Genomic DNA, 20,164 nt, shown 5'->3' with positions numbered 1-20,164 from the left:
AAAGTCAGGAGAAGGCCATATGGTCCTCAATACAGATGTAGGGATAGGTGATACCTTTACTGGATCATCAAGAAAATAAAACAAAAAAACGAGCAAGCTTTTAATAATTCACCTTCCTCAGGCTCTGCACCAAGGTTGCTTGGACAATTCCAAAATAATATGCTTATATTAAAGTCCCCAAAGTTTCATGACCGCTGTTGGGGGCCAGGCACAGCCTCAGTCCCTTCTTGGTTCCAAGACATCAAGCGATGGATAGATAATGTAAGATGTGTGGTTTAGGCTGACAAGACTTTATTTAGGCATTGGTAAAGACAGGGCAGATTTTATTATGGCACTATAGAAGCAAGCCTTCTAATTGTTTCTGTGGAATTTTAAATGCTTTGAAGAGACCAGGGGATGGGTGAATGACTGTAAAAAAAAATCTATATACAGTACATATCAAGAGGGAAAAATTCTGGACAAATTGATCCCACTGGAGTTGTATATGATTACGGTTATAGCAGTAAAAATAGAGATTAAGAGAACTGCAATTCAGAACGTGTTTCTGTATTTGGTGCACCAGTGGTGTACAATATTGTATCCTTACATAGATACTGTGGCTTTGGTCTAAATTTATTTCTGGCCAAGTTAAAAGGCAATGGTCATCATAGCTCTCCCTTCAAAGACGTTTTGCAAATGTGACCATTTGTTGTTGCTGAGAGGGCAAAATTAAATTGCTGCCTTCAGTACATACAAGGCCATCTGCACCAGACCAAAAGACAATTTATTCCAGCATTCCTTCAGCAAAAGGGATGTTTTAAAAAGCTCACAAGCAGGACATGGGTACAGTAATCCCTCACTATTTTTTGAGATACTGGAGGCAGCTGGCAGCCTTTTTGACTGCAACTTGTCAAATCACAGGATTGCAATTAAAGGACTTGTTTGTTTTACTTATCATTTGAAATATTTCCCCCTTTCCCTGGCTACAATGAATAGTGCTATTATTAGATCTGTATTGTTTTGGCAAGTGCATATTTAAACCCATTTGTCAATAGAATAGGAATACAGTGGCAAAGGGCACATACAGAGTGGACTAGCAAAGGGAGGAGGAGCACCCTCCTATTATGCCTAATGATCCACTTCTGAGGCTAGTAGTGCCAGCAACTGGCATGCGGGGTGGGGACTTTGTAAACAACATTTGCAGGGGGAGATTTGAACTGGGTTTTGCAAAGGCAAAAAAAAAAAAAAAGTGTGCTGCTTATATATGGCCCTGTTGGGCTTAAAGCACTCCCTGGGCTGTTTACAATTTAATTATACAGGCAACGCCTTGCCCCACCCAGCAAACTCGGTACTCAATTTACTGACCTCGGAAGGATAGAAAATGGAGTCAACCTTCAGCTGGCCACCTGAGCCCATCAGGATTAAACAGACGTCATGAGCAGAGTCTTAGCTGCAGTACTATAGTTGAACCACTGTGCCACAAGGCTCCTTTAACAGCCCCATCCCACCCACTGATCCTCTCCTGTAAACATGCACCCCTCCCTTTAACAGGATAAAAGAAACACAATGTCCTTTGTAACCTCTAGTTCCACACAGCATGAAGTGATTTGCTTCTCTTCATGCAGGATTGATCTTTAGGCCTCATGCAGACAAATGAAGGATGAAAGAGTCCACCTGTGAAGATGCAGTGACATTTGGCCCTAAAGATCAATAGAAGAAGTCACAAGCAGGTACAGTAAGGGTGGCTTTCTCTACAAACACAGCAACACTAGCCACAAAGCCACAAGGAGTTTTGGAGAACCCAGGTTTTGGATAAACCTGTTGCCTTCCGAACTCCGTTGGACTACCGTTCTCCTTGTTTTTTGAAAGCGCAGACTGGGATGAGAGATGATGGCAGTTGGAGGAGCAGACGGTCGCCACCCCTTCTACAGAGGAAGGCCCAGTGTTGGAAAGCCAAGGCTTCCATTGGAAAACGTTCCATGTTGGAAAGCCGAGGCTTCTGTTTTCAAAACTTTGTAAAAGAAAAAAAGAGTTTTTCACAGCCTTTAAAATTATTTTTTTTTATTTCTAGCCTTATCAAATATATTTATTTGCATTTAAAATGAAAACATACACAAACTCCCATTGTACAAAATGGTCTGGTCTAGTAGTTAAAAAAGGAGAAACCAGTATTTTCTTAAAAGATGCACACGCAGAAATTGCTGACTATGCATGTTTATGCATATGTATGTTCCAGGGAACGCAATGGGACATGCCCTTATGTAAGGGCACACAGAAATACAGCTTCTTGCTTAGTATGCTCCAAAATGGAAAATAAAACACTGTTTTACCACACACCAAATAAATTAATAATACCAAGAAACAGCATCCTGAGTAAACAAACTTGAGGGGGGTCTTTGAAGTATGTTTGAATGAATCAGCTAAGTAGGAATCAACTAAAATCTGAAGAGAAACTTGAGCACAGCCTTAGTTAATAGGTCAAGCTGCTGATTTATCAAATGGAATAAATGATTTATTTATTTATTTTTTATTTATTTATTTTATATCCTGCCTATCTAGTCAATTAAGACCACTCTAGGCGGCTTACAACAAAATATAACAATATAATTAAAAACAATTTTGATAAACAGTCATTTTTTTAAAAGCAGCTTGAATCCGAGCCTTTGCTCCGTCTGGTCTCTCATCAGGAGTTGTTCTACAGCTTTAACAGCCATTGCTAGACCACTGGCTATGGGAGGTGAGGGGCTGTTTGTTTGTTTTTACAATCATGCATTTTGTTCGCAGTATTAGTCAAAGAGGCTTCCCCCCCCCCCTTTCTTTACAGTCCAATACAGCTCTATGATGTCTACATCTACTTAGCAACCCACCATCTTAGCCTTGGATTTATGACGATTGCCACCTTGGATATAAAGAAATAGCAAAGCACCTGCATCCTCATCAAGAACTTCCAACTCTTTTACTCTTCGTGTTCTAATTAAGTCTCATGGAGGTTAGACATTCCTGGTTTATGATGGAACGTTCATCTCCACAACCTTGAAACATGGTCTGACTGACTGTGTGACTTCTCTTGCCTGTCCTCCAGGTAGGGCTTTTGTGCCAGCTGACATACTTTGTGAACAATGCTGGTGCAACCCTTTATTTAAATATGTATTTGTGAGCAAATATACGCATACTGTTTTGCCTAACATACTGTAAGTGCATGCTGTATGCCCATAAAACATTTCTTTTAAAAATCTTCAGTGTCTTTCCCTGAAGAGTTAAAAGAAAACCTATTTGGTCACCATTCCAGTGCCATGTCTGCTTTGCTCCAAATATATTTTCCACCTCGCTTGAAAAACATCTTTTCATCAAATCCGCTGAATTGTATAGCATCTTCTACACCCACGTCCAAGATAGATCGTGAAGGCTCTTTTCGGCCATTTACACAGTTCAGAAAACGCATCTGGGAAAGAAAAAGAGAAGAAAATTTAGAAGCTATATTGGTGTTCTCCAAACAAGATATGTTAAAAAGTTCCCAGTTAAGCTTGGTTCTCATAGGACTTCTTGGTGCTTCACCTTACCCCAGAAAATGTATGATAGTGTATCTGTGCTTAGAAAGGTTACTTTTTTGAATTCTGAAGTTACAGTGGTGCCTCACTAGACAATTGCCTCGCAAAACAAGGAATTCGCTAGACGATGACTTTTTTTAGTAATGTTGTGCTTCACAAAACGATTGTTCCTATGGGCAATTGGAATTCGCTAGATGATGACTTTTTTTAGTAATGTTGTGCTTCACAAAACGATTGTTCCTATGGGCAATTTTCGCTGGATAATGTTTGGGTCCTTGCCTCGCAAGACAGTTTTTTAAACCCTGTTTCGCAAGACGGCTTTCCCCCTAATTGGAACACATTAATTACATAAGACCTACTTTTTTATCCCAAAAAAGTGGGGGAGAAAGTGCATGCTGCTATTTTTCCTGGAAAGCCAGCAACATACACTTTCTCCCCCACTTTTTTGGGATAAAAAAGTAGGTTTTATGTAATTAATGTATTTCAGTGGGGGGGGAACCATCTTGCAATACATCACCAATGGGGCTATGGCTGCAAATTTAAATGGTGGAGAATGGTGAAAGCAGCAAGGAACCAACGGGTAAAGAGAGTGTAAAAAACAAAACAGAAATCACAAACATAATGCCCCCCTTAACACAAATTATGTAGTTGAGTTCCCCACATTTGTGGAAATCACAGGGATCAACAACACACCCAAAGTAGAATGAATGAGCCTTTCCCCCTAGGAAAACCACTTTTACAACATGGTATTTCCCCATACAAAGTATGAGTTGGAACGGCCCTTGCATCTCCTACCCCCTTCTGTCCCCTGACCCTCCAAGGCATGGTGACCCCCTGGCTGCACCTCCCACTCAGTACAGGCCTGCACAGCCCCAGTCCTGCCAGAGGCCAAGAGAGCTCCTCAGTGTTTTGAGGTGCCCTGTGGAACTCCCATCAGGGGCTAAGTGTTCCTCCCACAATCCTCTAGTGCATAGGTATTAACATATGCTAATACCTTATGCTAATACCTATGCACTAGAGGATTGTGGGAGGAACACCTAGCCCCTGATGGGTGCCCCAAAATACTGAGGAGCTCTCTCGGCCTCTGGCAGGACTGGGGCTGTGCAGCCCTGTACTGAGTGGGAGGTGCAGCCAGGGGGTCACCATGCCTTGGGGAGTCAGGGGACAGAAGGAGGTTTGACTCCTTTTACCCTCTTTGTTGCTGGAGAGAGAAGAAGGGGAAAGGTTATCTGAGATCTATTGAATTTCCAAAGGCAGTGCAGGTGAGGGGATTGCTTTTCTATGGTATGGGGTGGGGAACTGTGTTTTGCAAGATGATGTTTTCTATGGATAATTTTTGCAAGACAGTTATTTTTTTCCCCAGTTGTAATGCATTAAATGGATTTCAATGCATTCCAATGGGGAACAGGGTTTTGCAAGATGTTTTCACAAGACAGTGATTTCCATGGAACGAATTAAAATCGTCCTGTGAGGCACCACTGTACTTAGTCCAAAAGTAACTTTTTCAAACACATACACACACAAAATCAAACACAGATATGTCATGTTACCAAAAGTATTATTCCTTCTCTCTCTCTCTCTCTTTTGTTCTTGTAGTGACGTGGGCCACATTTTGATTGCCGTTTGTCACCCGGGAGTAAACTCCATTGAACCCAGTAGGACTTACTTCTGAGCAGATATGAACAGGATTGCATGAGAAGGGAGGGTTTCTTTTATGCAGGCTGGCCTCTGGAACCTCACAATGGCCAAAATCTTCTTGTGCATTTAATGCTGACATAATGCCAGCAGTGTAATCTCTGGAGGCAAATTGCCTCAAGTTATGAAGCTAACGTAGACATTACATGCTGCGTATTGACTTGTGCGATTCAGTGCACAACAAATAACGTCTACACTGCCTTTGTGACTTACACCAATGAACTATCAACATTTATGCTATTTGCATTAGGTATACAAAATTATTTTGGCCTTTGTTTTGTTAAACTTACTAACATTATTTAATATGGACTCAGAAATCAGTTCACTTATTCCAGTAGGTCACAATTTCAGACATGTGCAGATATTTTTGTCTATTTTTCTAAGACAAAGCGAGAAAATAACCCCCTGCTTCTTAGCTGGAAAGTATTCTTGAAGTTTGACTATGAGGTAAACAAAGTAACAAAAGAAAAAGACTTACATATTCATCCAGGATTAAGTATGAATCTCTCATCTGTCAATAAAAGGAAGGAAATAAACAATTTCATTATTTAATATCAGCAAGACTATTTGGTCATGTGGGGTGTCCCACCCACATTCTAAAGTGTTGCAATTTCAGGTACATGTACCTTAATATTCCATGGAACATGTAGTCTCACTCTGAATTGATGCAATTTCCAGAAAAAAATAGATTTGTTAGGGCAGAACAGATGTTTAAATATGGAAATTCACCCATCACACAGAAGGCGAAGTGGGGAAAGGGTCTGATTTTGAAAGTTTAAAAGGTGCTTCCCTGACCCAACCCTTCACAGGTGTGCTTCTCTAGATAAGTGCAGAGAAAAGTTACTTTTTGAGCAACAGTTCCTCAGATCCCTAGCCAGCATGTTCTCTAAACACTGATTCCCCTCACCCACCCCAAGTTCTGCATTTAGGCAACTGGCTTCTCTATCCAGACATAGATCTATGGTGCCCTGGCATGGTGCATCCACTTGAGAAACTGAAATGCTTCAACCTGGTAAACGTCTCCTGTAGTTGCTCATTCTGCATAATTTCTGCTAACGGATGGGATGCTACGGCTATGTTCTCCCATTATGAGATAGTGCAACATTATGCACCTTTTCCACTATGACACAATGAAGGTTGCAGTCTATACAGTGAATTATGTAGTCCAAAGACCACATGTGGCTTCTTCCCCTTGCTGACTTCTGCCACTTGAGCTCCTCTTGGACCCTCACGACTTGCTGCAAAACATCAACCAACAACAATACCTGCTGATCCTGAAAGTCTCTAGGAACTACAGTTCTCCTTAAGAGTGTGCCTTGTTTTGCCATCAAAGGGGTTTTGCAACACTGGAAGGGGGCTTTCAGCCACACTTGGGTTTCATGGAGGGAGGAGCCTCTGGGCATAGCTGTAACTATCAGTTTTGGTGCCCTGCGAGTCATTGCACTAGTCTCTAAACTTGGGTCATGTGAAACCAACATACACAGGGAGAGGACAGGAAGGAAAACCTGGGTCTGAGTGCATGACCGCCACATTGGTGCCATGCTGATCCTGCCTATTCTGTGTTTCCTTCTGCCCAAGGAAAAGCCACTGGGGTTGGTATGCGTCCTTGGGGCAGGTGCGTTCATGTCCTTCCAGCAAATGCCAAAGGTTGGGTTTGTACACTCCAACCAGTAAATTTCTGCACTCTCTAAATTTCAGTACCTTGAGTCACAGATTAACCACAAAAGGAGAAGTTCAAAGATGCATTAAGTCATCTCACCCTGTTAGAAAATTTGAAAGTATCAACAACAAAGCTGTTCTTCAACAGGTTTCTTTATATAAAGACAATGATCATGGAATGGTATCTCGACAGTAGTGCATTTTAGGTCTCAGGAAGTCCCAAAGGCAAAAAAAACAAAACAAAACTCAGACACATTTAATAGTCCATCTTCTTCTTAATGCATCTTTGAACTTCTCACATGGTTATGGCTTGTGGTTTCTTTCTCCGACACTAACTTCGGGCACCTTACTCCAGGTTCCTCTTTCTATTCCCAGCAAAGTCACGTATCATCCTCACTCCAGCGTTGCTGAAAATACCACACTCTTGCAAATTTTAACAAGCTTAAGGGTTACAGCTGAGCAGATTAATATAACGTATTCAATATCAAACATATCTGCTACTTAAATATATGATTAATTGATTATGTTTTTAATCACAACCTTAGTTATGGCTCTGCCAGCGGAGGACCCGGGGGGGGGCAAACAGATGTAAAGAGGTCTTCAAATCTAGACATTTATTATTTCCAAATAATAATAATAATAATAATAATCAGATTTCAGAATTCTACACTCTCTTTCAGTTCCTGTTTCTGAAAAACGCTACTGATAATTTGAAACTGCTCTGTTCTGCACAATCACCTGCAGCAGTTACAGTTTTGAAATGTTGCATTTCTTATTACTATTATTAGTGTTAATTCCAGCAGCACTCAGTGGTTGGGAAATTAAATGAGTAAACTCTCAGAAAACCACTCTCTGGCAAAGCAGACAGTCACAAATGCTGCTGTAATATCCCTGCAATCGTATCCTAGAGTTGCATTTCACATTGATGAGACTTATTCATTGAATCAAAAATATCCAAGTCATATAAGCATGTATTACCAACTTGCAAAAAAGCTAACAAATGGGTTGTCACCCTTATGAAGATTTCCAACAACCAGAGAAAACGAAGAACTAAGGGCTACAAATTTGGGGGGTTGGTCTTCACAAGCATATTTCAGAATATGTAACAGATCAGTCAGCATTTGGACATCTCCTTCCCCAGTGTTTTTCTTCCAAAAAGTACAAATGGCCAATATAACTTTACTTTTTTATTGCATTCAGGCACTAAGCAAGAGACATCTTTATGACGCTGTAGGAATCGCTCAAACTCTTCATCACTGATGACAAATCTTTCTGCTTCTCTCAAAGCATCTTCCCCTGTGTTTTCTCCTTCAATGAGCAGGCACTGAAATACCTAGGGGACACAAAGCAGTATGATAAAGAGAGGTGCTTTCTGGTCACAATTACTGTGATAGACAATGTGATGGAGAGATTCAGACTGTCTTTTTTGTGTAGAAACACAGAGTCAGAAGTAACCAAATGCTAGTTACTAGATGCTTACTAACGTAAAGCTGTCAGCTACGGGGGGGAAAATTAAGAACCCATAAGGGTTTGTTTTGTTGCTGTTTCCAAAGCAGTCAGAGATTCATTATTCTACTACGGCAGCAGCCACAGCAGAATCACTGGCTTGTCCGGGGGAGTCACGCTTGATGAGCTATTTCAGTGCAAATGTTTCCATGTCCTGCAGAGTAGTTTAGAATCTAACAGCTTTATTTTAACAGATGACTCATTCTGTATTAAATGTTTCATGTAGATTATGTTGCTTTCTTCTTCTTCCAGGTACCAAAGTGTTCTTTTCTTGTTTCTGCTGTGACACACCAAAACAAGCTATGAGTCAAAATTCTCAAAAGGCTAGCCACGTTTTAAGTCGCAGCAAAATCAGCTGAGAATCTTGCACCACTTTAAAGACTAACACATTGAAAATGATATCATTAATGCGTTGAGGCTTGGAAGTTTCCCGGTACCCTTGTTTGTTTCTCAGTGTAGCCCTCCTAGCAACTGATCATCCATGTACTGTTCCTTTTCTATTTGTGTCAAAGTCAGTGAGCCTCAACTAATCCAAGGTGCAAAAAAGGTGAAACAGTGAAAACACATTAAAGGGAGAAGTATCGATGTCTTGAGCATTATCTTTGAAATGTAAATAAAAAGCTTTCTTTGCATGTTTAAATACACATATGGCACTGTGTTACTCTGAATGTGAGGCTTGGCCCTTTACAGCCCTTGGACAGGAAACAAAATCAGGTGTGTCAAGGCTTTTGTTTCCGTGGAGTTGTGGAATTCTGTTTGGCTTGTTAAATCATGAGCTGGCAGGCCAACAGGCCCATGGGCTGCCTGCTCTTTTTGAGATCCATGTAATCTCACCCCGCTCCCTTTTTCTGCAGGTCTTTCTAAGGCAGTCATCTGATCTAAAGACATCTTTATTTGAGTAATAAACCGCTTATTCAATTAAATCTGCATCTCAACACAGACGCAGCAGATATTTGCATGAGGCCTTCTCACACAGCTGCCAGAAGCCTTCTAGTGCTTGAGGAAGGTTTGTTTAACTTGTTGCAGCTAATTCTGGCTAACTGACGAGGTGCCAAGGCATGGCTTGGTTGTATGCTTGGCCATGTGTCTGATCGCACAACAGTGACATGACCTGGCACCTCATCAATTATCTACAATTTGCTGCAGCAAGTTATGCTGACTTTATACAAACATCAATAGGATTCTGACAGCACTTGGTGTCAGAGCTGGCTCAAGACATTTTGGTTTAGCCAAGATGGCTCTCATTCTACAAGAGACTGAGATTTTAATCTTACTCCAGTACTGCTGACAGCATTTCCCATCATGCCTGAGGGCAGCTTGTTCACCCCAAAGCAGGCCACATTATGTCCTCTGAAACCACTGCCACTCTGCACCACAAGCATATACTCCTGTCTGATGCAGCTCCCTCCCTCTGCCTCATGGCATATATATATATCTACCTGCTTCTGGAAAACATAAATTATCCTCAACAAGAAATGTGCTTGAATAACCAGGCTCATCAGAAATTTTAGAACTGATTCATCTGACTGATTAATCAAATCAATACTATTCCACTGATTATTTTGGACCCTCTGAGAGCCAATTTGAGTAATCTCATGCCGGTTTAGCAATTCAGAACTTTAGTGCAGCGACTAAACTTAAAATGTGAGAATGCCATATTTTTCATTAAGATCATTTTTTTAAAAAATTACATCTATATATTTAGGAGGAAATATATTGCATTCACCTCGGTGTACAAACCTAGCCCTGGAACCAGAACAGTTTTCCAAAGTCAAGCAGCATCTCTACTGCCTTGCTGCCACCTACTGAAAGCTGAGGACTTTACAGGCTATAAAAGGTAGATCAGGCTTTAAGGCAGTGCTTCCCAACCTTGAGACCCAGGTGATAGAAAGAGGATAGCACTTCTGAATGCTGATTGGCTGATGCATTTAGAATGTGACATGAGGTGGCAATTAGGCAGTTTGGAGAGAGTTCAGTCTGTTTGGGGGAAGTTGGTTTTTGAGAGAAAGTGAGTTGGGGAGCGTGTATGTCTTGAGTTAGAAGAAGAAAGGGGTTAAAGAGAGTGTGTTCTGTGGAGTCTGTAGAAACAATCTGCAAGTTTGAAGGTAAGAGAGTGGTGCATGTGGAAGAATACTAGAAAGTTAAATATATACATTTCTTTATCTAAGTATATATTACACACATAAAACAGTTCCTCATCATTTATTTTAAAGTATAACTTTAAGAATACTTTGCAGTCAGAAAACCAAAGAGTATAACACACTCGGTATAACTCAGCCTCCTCAAAACTGGAGGAGGAGGAGAAACAGCTTAAATCAAAATAACCTTTTCACTTAACAACCAAATATCAGCTAAGGCAAGAAGGCACTGGCTGAGGGGTACAGCAAAAGATGCAACACTTTGGATCCATTTGGGAGGGGCTAATGCCTAACATGATGGTAGTAAGAAATGGAAGCTGGGTTTAGAGGAAATGCGATTATCTGGCGAGTGTGTAACTTGTGTGAAAATTTGGAGAAAGAGACATCTCCCCAAGGAGTGTGGCACATTACCACATGTTGTAAGAAAGGGGGGGGGAGAAGAGGGATCAGGAGCTTCTTGTCTCCTTTAACATCTATCCCTACATTTACAAAGCAAGAAGAAGACGGAGTGAGACATCTGGACACCACTATGGTTCCATGCTTTCCGTAAGCTATCGTAAAGGGATTGAATCAGCAATGTTCCAATGCAGTTATTTGAGTCTGTCATTTGGCTTCACATTAGGAAGAGGTGAACCACACTTACTTCGCTGTATGACTGAGTGAAGATAATCACATGGATTCCAGTCTCAGCCAGTCCACACATTTGCACAATTGTTCTACACGTATCCATAGGAGAATCATTGGCTTGCACATTTAATTTAGAGCATCATACGGCGGCAACATATCTATGCTAAACATGTCATTATTTTGCAGAGAGGAGAAGGCTCTTACCTTCCAACGGACAGGATTTAGAGCTGTAATCTGTTCATTCATATCTTCTTCCACATTAAATCTGTTAATCACAGAATTTATTTTGAAAGCCACACCATAGTTTTGGCACCATTTCTTCAGTTTTTGGAGATTTTCCACGTGGTTTCTTTTCCCTTGCCCACGGCCAATCAGAACATTGACTTCTTCACAGAAGCTGTCACAAGACACTGCGAGAATGTCTAGGTACTTGCCTAAAATGACAAAACACACCAACGTTCAACATCATTGGCAGGCAGGCACTAAGATTTATCCATTCCTGACCACAAGCTTGAATTTATAGATCATTCATTGTAATATTGGTCAGACAAAGAAGGCTAACAAAAGCAAGTATTTTATTGCCTTACTCATTTTTATTAACTGTGTGTTTATGGATCATTAAGCTCAAAGAAAAACTATCAGACCAAATAAAACTCTTCTTCCTTAGCTACTAGTACGAACAGCAAATCTAACATATAACAAATCACTTGTGCCAGGTATTGCTATACAAAGATCATGTGAAGTTTATCAGAATTCCAATACAAATAAACCTAGAAGCCGTAAAAAAAGAAAGAAAAAAAGATACAACCTGAAATAAATTATGTCTCAATAAAATTAAAATTCAAACTAAAAAACAGCCAAAATGGCTAAAATCCTACAGGTATTTGTACAAAATTTCTATAACTTGCCACATTTAATTGTGGCACACTGAGAAGGTGTTTGGGTGCATCTTGGTTGCACCGTGGAGCGTGTAATGAGGCAGGTCGAGTGAGACATGGCCCTGCAGCCCATCCCTTAGACACAAAGACCAATAGGATTCTGGCCAATGTGTGATTTCTACTGGCTAATAAAGTACACCATGGGAAGCAAGTACATAAGAACATAACAAATTAATCTGGAAGACTGGTATAAAGAAATGTGGAGCTTAGCAATTAACAATAAATTAACACGTGAAATGAAAATAGGAAGAGGAATTGTAAAATCTAATGATTTTAAAGGTGTATGGAATTTATATTGGGAACATTTTTTTTGAAGAGGAAAGGCTATATGCCAGCAAAAGAATCAAAGTATTTTTAAGGTGGTATGGGGTAAAAAGGGATATAAATGGATACTTCTGGTCACCTAGTCCTAATGGTGAAGTTGGCATGGGTGGGGATAGTCCAGTGTGTATTGTATCCTCGCAAAATGAAATTAATCCGTTCCGCGGTTAATGCCGTCTAGCAAAAATTTCATCTTGTGAAGCGTTGGAATGCATTGAAATTTAATTAATGTGTTCCTATGGGGGAAAAAGTCAGAAAAAAGTCACTTACCAGGTACAGTAGACCAAGCCCCGCTCCTCATGGTGCCTTGGTAGCTGGGGAACAGCTGGACAGAGCGTCAAACAGCTGAGAGCCGGCAACCAGCAGGGAAGCGGCAGCCATTTTGTGGTTGTCTCTGTTCCTGCCCCCCCTCCCCACCTCTCAGCTTATCGGCGCTGGGTCTCAGAGGCTTCCCAAGGCTTGCCTAGCATGGAAAAAGGCAGGGGAAAAAGCAGGAAATTAAAAAATGGTGCTTTTCCCCTGCCTTTTTCCGTGCTGGGAAAGCCCGGGGAAGCCTCCGAAAGCGGTACTGGGTGTGTTTGTCGGGGCTTTAAAGGCATCTAGGCCAGATGCATTCACCACATCTTGGGGCAAAGAGTTCCACAGACTATCTTTATATAAACCCAGTTTAGGGTTCCATCCAGTCATGTCCTAATCTTCAGGATATAATAGCCAAGCAACGTTCCATGCTCATTATGCATAAGTACTTAGTTGCTCATTGTGTTCCAGATTGTTGTTATGTCTAGCTCACTGCGCTTCAGGCTTTGATTTATGTTCCATCTTGTTCTGTTTTACTACTTGCCCATGGCGTCCAGTTTTCTGTTTCCCTTCCCCACAGCACTTAGTAAGTGCAACATACAAAGAGCAAGTGACATCTGACTGTCGTTCCTCTTACCATAATGTTTGAACCATCTTTCTTTGATCATACTGCCGTTGCTCACGATGCTGACATTTGGCAGCTTAAGCTCCTGTTTGCAAAACTGGACCAGTTTCCCAACAAATTCACCTCTTTGGTGCAGAAATGGCTCCCCTCCTGAGAAATTGATTTTCTCCATGCCTAGAATGTGCCAGAGAGATAAAACAGGTTGAACAAGTACTTTCAACTAATCACATCCATTTGTTCCACCATATTAACATGATTCCTGTAAAAATTATACAATATAATAAAATATGTTTATGTGCATCCATGCTACTCTTCTAAGTGTGTGTATACCTATACTCCTATATCATGCACAGATATAGGAAACCATCTTACATAAAGCCACTTGGCCCATAGAACTTGTAATTGGCAACAATAACTTGCAACAGTTATTTAGGGTTTCAGATGGAGGTATTTCTCAAACCTACCTTGTAAATCATTGATCCAGATGTGGACAAAGTTACTTTAGGGTTCTACTCTAACAATGATCCAGACATCATGGCCACTATTATCTGGGGAACTCTGGGTGTTACTCCCCTTTCCAAGTAAGTTGTCCCATCTGTACAAAGGGTCTGGAGCTTAAACAGAGAGCACTTGTCATTTTGATTCAAAAGAGTCGAATATACTAAGCACAAACAAGGATAGTTTTACACTGCAATCTAGTATAAGCTCCACTGAATCCCAATGGGAGTAATTTTAGTTTTATGGACTTACGATGGGGGAAAGAAATAAACTGAACTTGGAAGTATCCCTATAAGGGCACTGAGCAGATCAGGAAAGTTGTGTTTGATGAATCAGGTCAACAGAGGCACCATGATAGATAAAGATATTTCCTGAACAGAGGAATTGTCTTTGTAATTTCTGTTGTTTATATATTATACAATCCTGTGGATATACAGCTTTTACTCTGAGTAACTTCATTTAGAAGTATTAAAAGAACCACTGCTTCATTTCCAGTGAGAAACTCTTTACTCATATACAGTGTTTCAATGTCTCCCCTGCTTTTGAAATAATTTTTTTTATTAATAAGATTCACTTTGTGTTGTTTTGTGATTCCCCAGCCAGTGAACTGGCGCCAGCCTTCCCTGACACTATAACTTCTAGAATTCCCCAGTTAACACACATAGAGCCATGTTGTCCGTGGAATTCTGGGAGTTGAAGTCCAGAAGGTAACTTTTTTAAAACTCAGCCATTCCAGCCAAAGCCCAGGTAAAGTAATTTAGAGGTTCGCAAAGGCTTTCACAGCCGGGATCTAATGGTTGTTGTGGGTTTTTCGGGCTCTTTGGCCATATTCTGAAGGTTATTCTTCCTAACGTTTCGCCAGTCTCTGTGGCCGGCATCTTCAGAGGACAGAAAGTCTGTGCTCTGTGCTCAGAGTGCTGTCCTCTGAAGATGCCAGCGACAGAGACTGGCAAAACGTTAGGAAGAACAACCTTCAGAACACAGCCAAAGAGCCCGAAAAACCCACAACAACCATTAATTTAGAGGTCTTGCAGATTAGGAATGCACCTGTTTCACTGCTCATGTTATCTGTATTTTCCTTGCTATCCAGGCAATGTAAGGCTTGAGTCAATATAACCAGGCACAACCAGGCACAAAATTCAAAACTTTCTGGTGTTTTTTCCCCTCCTTAAAAGCTAGTTTAGTTTTGTTGTGATCTGTTGCATGGGCAGAGTTTAACACTATAATATTTTTCCACGGAAATTATTTCCACAGTCTCAGTTTCTGGTTAGAAGCTTTCCATTTGCACACACAAGCTTTGGAGGAGTAGCTGCAGTGGTCAGAGATGGATTTTTAAAAACATTTATTTAGGTTTTTCTTCTAAAGGCAGCCGAGACCTATAGAGAACCAAACACAGCACAGCAATGAGCATTACTGGAGTTCAACAAAAAGCCTCCTTCTCTCTGTTGCTTAAACCTTACACATTTTGTATGTGTGGTGTGTGCATTTATTTGTTTATTTATTTATTTATTTATTTATTTATTTATTTAACATTACACCATTATCCTGCCTGCATGCCTTCAAGAAAAGGAGGGCTTAGCACTAGAGAAGACTGGAACATAAGTGAATCCTTTTCCACTTGTATCCTCCTGTTTGGATCTTTTTGTGAATGGGGGACACCACTAAAACCTTCACTTTAAGGGCAAAGGAAACGTTGGGGCACAAAAAAGGCAGTAAGAGGCAGCAGAACTGGACCCTGTCTAGAAGATTAAGTGAAAAATTCCATGACATTCGGAAGGTGTCATGCCAATTCCATCCTACACCAGCCTTACTAGATCCAGATATGGATGTCTTTTCAGCCTTTCTATTGGGCCACTACAAATGTCCTCATACCCACATCCTACAGTACTATCAAGCCAGTCTTGAGGGGTGTGTGCATGTGTGTTTCCAGAGGGGATAGGGAACTGGGGTCTTTGACACGCTGCTGAGTTTTTCAGCCTCATTGTTCTAAGATGCTTGTGTGGTGCCCAGTCATATTTAAATGGACTGTGTACAGTATACAGATTGTCAAGTATATGATGAGGTTGAGTGAGGAGCATGGGGTGTGGGAAAGAATGCTTCTTATTGGCTGGGAGAGAAACTGGATCAGGAAGGGCAGACTCTGTCTCATGGTGATAGATTATAGAGTGTGAGCAAAGGGTGATCATCTTGTGAAACCCAGTTCCCCATTGGAATGCATTGAAATCTATTTAATTTGTTCTAAATGGGAAAAAAATCACTGTCTTGCAAAAATTATCCATAGAAGACATCATCTTGCAAAACACAGTTCCCCATACCATCTTGGGGAAAAGCAATCCCCTCATGTGCACTGCCTTTGGAAATTCAATGGGTCTCAGATAGCCTTCTCCCTCTTTCTCTCTCCAGCAACAGTTTCTTTGTTACTGAAAAGAAAAAAAAAGTAAAAGGAGTCAAACCCCCTTCTGTCCCCTGAAACCCCAAGTCATGGTGACCCCCTGACTGCACCTCCACTCAGTACAGGGCTGCACAGCCCCAGTCCTGCCAGAGGCCAAGAGTGCTCCTCAGTGTTTTGGGGTGCCCTGCAGGACCCCCATCAGGGGCTAGGTGTTCCTCCCACAATCCTCTAGTGCACAGGTGTTAGCATAGGGTATTAGCATATGCTAATACATATGCACTAGAGGATTGTGGGAGGAACACCTAGCTAATGCTAGGAACACTTAGCCCCTGAAGGGGGTCCTGCAGGGCACCCCAAAACACTGAGGAGCTCTCTTGGCCTCTGGCAGGACTGGGGATGTGCAGCCCTGTACTGAGTGGGAGGTGCACCATGACTTGGAGGGTCAGGGGACAGACGGGGGTATGAGGTGCAAGGGCCATTCCAATTCATACTTGGCAGGAGGAAATACCATGTCATAAAAGTGGTTTTCCAAAGTGAGGTTCTTTTACTTTGGGTGTGCTGCTGTTTCTTGTGATTTTCCTAAATGTGGGGAACTCAGCTGCATCATTTGTGTTAATAAGGAGATTACATTTATTATTTTCTTTTTACAGTTTCTTTGGTTTTTGACTATTTTCATCACTCTTTCATTTAAGTTTGCAATGGTAGCCCCATTGGCAATGCTTTGCAAGATGCTTTCCCCCCACTGGAGCACATTAATTGCATAATATCTACTTTTTTATCCCAAAAGAGTAGGGGAGAAAGTGTATGCTGGTCTTTTTCTAGGAGGCAGACCCTGAAAAGCCAGCAACACACACTTTTGTCCCAGCAGCATATACTTTTTTCATTTAAGAAAAGTAGGTCTTATGTAATGAATGTGTTCCAAGGGGGGGGGGGAACTGTCTTGCCAAACAGGGAAATTGTAATTGCCTGTAGGAATAATCATTTTGGGAAGCACAACATTGCTCAGACAACATTGCTCAGAAAAGTCACTGTCTAGCGAATTCATCATTTCGTGAGGCAATCGTCTTGCGAGGCACCACTGTACAGAAAGCAGCCTGGTGGGGGCAGAAATCAAGGGTGAGGGTGGTTTTGGAGTCTGAAAGAGAGATTGGGCTGGGGGGGAGAGATGGGAATGGGGGGGAGGTAACAGAGTGAAGGATTTTGCTGAATGAATTTAAAAGCCTAAGGATGTGAAGCATTCTTTTAATACTGTTATTTTAGGGAAACTTTATTTGTTCCATTGATGCTGATTTCAGTACCTGAGGGCTAGCTATGTGGAGGGCATTATCAGGGTCTGAGTGAAAGGTAAATATTTACACAGATGTAGCAAGCAAGAAAGAGGAAAATAAGTGAGGATTATTAAAGAAAAAAAAAAGGACATTTATTCCTGCAGTGATTTAAAGAGACTGTTACCTAAATATTAAAGTGGCAAGGCAAAGGTATACATCAATATCAGAAAGAAGCGGTGTGACATCTTGCTTTTGATCTTTTCCCTATGATTGCTGGAATATGCTCAGTATTGAGTGTTTTACTGTTTGCATGTCCATTCACCAGAGATAGGCTGATGAAGGACAGAACAAGATCCCTTTTCAAAAAGCAAGGAAGAAAGGAAAGAAGCAAGTAAGCAAGCAGGCAGAAGGAAAGGGGGAAGGAAGGTGCCCGAAAAGGGGCCCACAGAAGACATCCTGCCGCCCTCCGAGCGGGTCCCCAAGGCCACCCCGCCCAGGCCGAGTCAAGGGGCGCAGCCTAGTATTCAGCAGGTTGTGGGGCAACTGACTCCGAAAACAACCACCAAGCGATCGAGCGCTTTCCTCCCTCCGTTTCCACCGGAGTTCCGGCCAAACGAGCAAGCTAAGCACTCGATGCCCTTTCCGGGCACCCAAAACAGGAGGCTGCCCTGCTCCGCTCCATGTTTTAAATGTGAAGAACCGGGCGGCTTCTGCCTGTCTTTTCCTCCTCTCCCCCCACTTCTTCCCTCCCGCAGACAAGCACGCCAGGGGGCCTCCCTCCCGGAGCTACACCTGTTGAACCGCCACCTGCCAGAAGGGCGAGCGCTGCGGCTCCTCCGCCCCCGGGGCGGCTCGGGCGCTCGCTCGCTCGCTCACCGGCCTCCTTGAGCAGGCGGAGCCCGCGCTCGGCTTCCTCGAGGGGCAACACGAAGGAGGTCCTGGCCGTGTGGAAGCAGAAGCCGCACGTGTAGTTGCACCGCCGGGTGAAGTGGTAGTTGACGCTCAGCGGGACCGGCCCGCGGCGCCGGCGGGCGGCCCCGTTCCCGTCTGCCCGGGGGGCTCTCCCGCGGGCCAGGCCGGGGCGGCGCGCCTGGCAGAGCCAGAGGCCGGAGGGCGCCAGGCGGCTCCAGAGGGCGGCCAGGGCGGCCAGCAGCAGGCGGAGCAGACGGCCCGGCGGCGAGAGCATCGGGGCGGCGGCGGCGGCGGCGCTGTGGGTTGCGCGCCCTGGCTCGGAGCGGCGGGCTTTTGAGCGCTCCGATAACGGGGACGCCTGTGACCGAGCGGGGAAGGTTTCGGTTTCCGTTACGCAGAAACCGGTCCAAAGGCACCCGATGCCCCCGCCTCGCCAAGGGCCAGACTCTCTGCTTGGAACGCAAGGAAATGTCGGGGAAACGAGACAAGTCCGCAGAAACGACGGCGATGGTGGGGGCGCGGACAAAGGGGTCGCGCGCCCCTTCCTCCCCGACGCCGGAGGGGCTGGGAGCCGAGCCAGGGCGGCAGCCTAAGGGGGGCGCGCGGTTTTCCTCAGCCAGTCCTCCGGCGCATCCCAGCTGGTCTTTGTGAGGGCAAATGAGTCCCTGGCCTGGCCTCAGACTCGGGACTGTGTGAATGCTGTACTCGCTTGCCCGTGTGCCCCTCCGACAGACAGAATTCTTCCCCCCCCCTTTGCCACCCGTGTCGTGCTTCTGCCCTGCCAACCCCAGTGGGAGAGCAGCGTTTTCCCGCCAGCGCGACAGGACCGGCCCCTCCGTGATTAGGCAGAGTGAGGCGGCCATCAAGTTTTGGGTGTCCTGAGAAGGCTGAGGATCATTATTCAATTGTTTTTATTCTAATTTTATTGCCAGAAAGGGAGAATGGTGCCCATATATATTTTTTTACCTCCAGTACTAAAATAATGTGGCTGTGTTTGGGTAGCTTCCTCCTGGAAGGTGTGCTGTGTGTGTGTCTTATTTTTCCTCTGCCTCAGGCCCCAAAATGTCTTAGGATGGTCGTGGGAGGATGGTGGAGGTCCATTTGTTGAATGCCATGCCTGATGTGCAAATTTAATGATACAGACATCAGGGGAGTAGGAGCGACCAGGAGGAGGAAATGGCGACATTGCAATTTCCTGCAGCAAGTGGGTTTTCGTAGAAGGTCCTTGGGTTCAGTCCCTGGGATCTGACAATCGACATAGACATCGGCTAAGGCAACTATCGCAGCCCAATGTCAGATGTTGGGCTCCTGTGTGTGTCATCCCAAACAACCCTGGCCATGTCGACAACAGTTCATCAACATTTGGAGGGCCAAGTATTTTCCAGCACATTAGATAGACCCATGTTCGTACAGCAGTTCCCTACATCCCTAAAATTTCTCCAGCTCCCTTTAGATGCAAATGGAAGTGCAAAACTTACAAGGTTATGTATTTGGTTTGCAATTTTTAGAATCAGACAGCCCCATCAGCCGTTAAGCTGGCTGGGGAATTTTGCATGTTGCAGTTCAAAAAAGTAGCATTTCTGGGCCCTGTCAACAAACTTCCTTTTTTTTCTGTTATCTAGGCAGCTCTCAACATCCTTGTTTTTTGACAGGCAGCAGTCCTATTAATATCACCTAGAGCTTCCATCCTGAGCATCACAAGGGCAACTTATCTTTGACCTGCACATGGCAAGAAGGAAGGCGTTTGGGGTGAGGTCACCC

The 20,164-nt window shown here is 43.2% G+C and overlaps 1 protein-coding gene and 1 non-coding gene across 5 annotated transcripts; both read right to left on the bottom strand.

Moving 5' to 3' along the window:
* Nucleotides 1–2,023: 2,023 nt before the first annotated feature.
* Nucleotides 2,024–19,061, bottom strand: RSAD2 (radical S-adenosyl methionine domain containing 2). 4 transcript variants are annotated; one of them, XM_078389225.1, is made up of 6 exons: nucleotides 18,284–19,058; nucleotides 13,346–13,507; nucleotides 11,357–11,586; nucleotides 8,065–8,214; nucleotides 5,701–5,733; nucleotides 2,024–3,421 (listed from the first exon to the last, which is right to left on the bottom strand). In XM_078389225.1, the coding sequence occupies exons 1-6, from the start codon at nucleotides 18,675–18,677 to the stop codon at nucleotides 3,257–3,259; spliced, it is 1,134 nt and encodes a 377-aa protein (XP_078245351.1). In that variant the 5' UTR covers nucleotides 18,678–19,058; the 3' UTR covers nucleotides 2,024–3,256. The 4 variants fall into 4 exon arrangements, 3 of the variants coding, with proteins under 3 accessions (XP_078245351.1, XP_078245356.1, XP_072857340.2); XM_078389230.1 differs by having other exon boundaries at nucleotides 18,299–19,058; XM_073001239.2 differs by having other exon boundaries at nucleotides 18,368–18,867.
* LOC144586208 (U1 spliceosomal RNA) lies at nucleotides 4,131–4,298 on the bottom strand. The gene has a single exon (XR_013540943.1). It is a non-coding gene; the product is annotated as a U1 spliceosomal RNA (small nuclear RNA).
* Nucleotides 19,062–20,164: the final 1,103 nt, after the last annotated feature.

Source organism: Pogona vitticeps, chromosome 1 (genome assembly GCF_051106095.1).
Source record: "Pogona vitticeps strain Pit_001003342236 chromosome 1, PviZW2.1, whole genome shotgun sequence".
NCBI classification, from domain to species: domain Eukaryota; kingdom Metazoa; phylum Chordata; class Lepidosauria; order Squamata; family Agamidae; genus Pogona; species Pogona vitticeps.
The sequence above is the reverse complement of the archived record's forward strand: the minus strand, read 5'-3'. Positions and strand labels throughout refer to the sequence as shown.

Coding starts and splice junctions, on each gene's coding strand:
- RSAD2 (XM_078389225.1), bottom strand. CDS start 18,677: ATGCTCTCGCCGCCGGGCCGTCTGCTCCGCCTGCTGCTGGCCGCCCTG. Junction 13,508..18,283: donor GGCAGGTGGCGGTTCAACAG/GTGTAGCTCCGG, acceptor GGCACATTCTAG/GCATGGAGAAAATCAATTTC. Junction 5,734..8,064: donor TGCCTGAATGCAATAAAAAA/GTAAAGTTATAT, acceptor TTTTATTGACAG/ATGAGAGATTCATACTTAAT.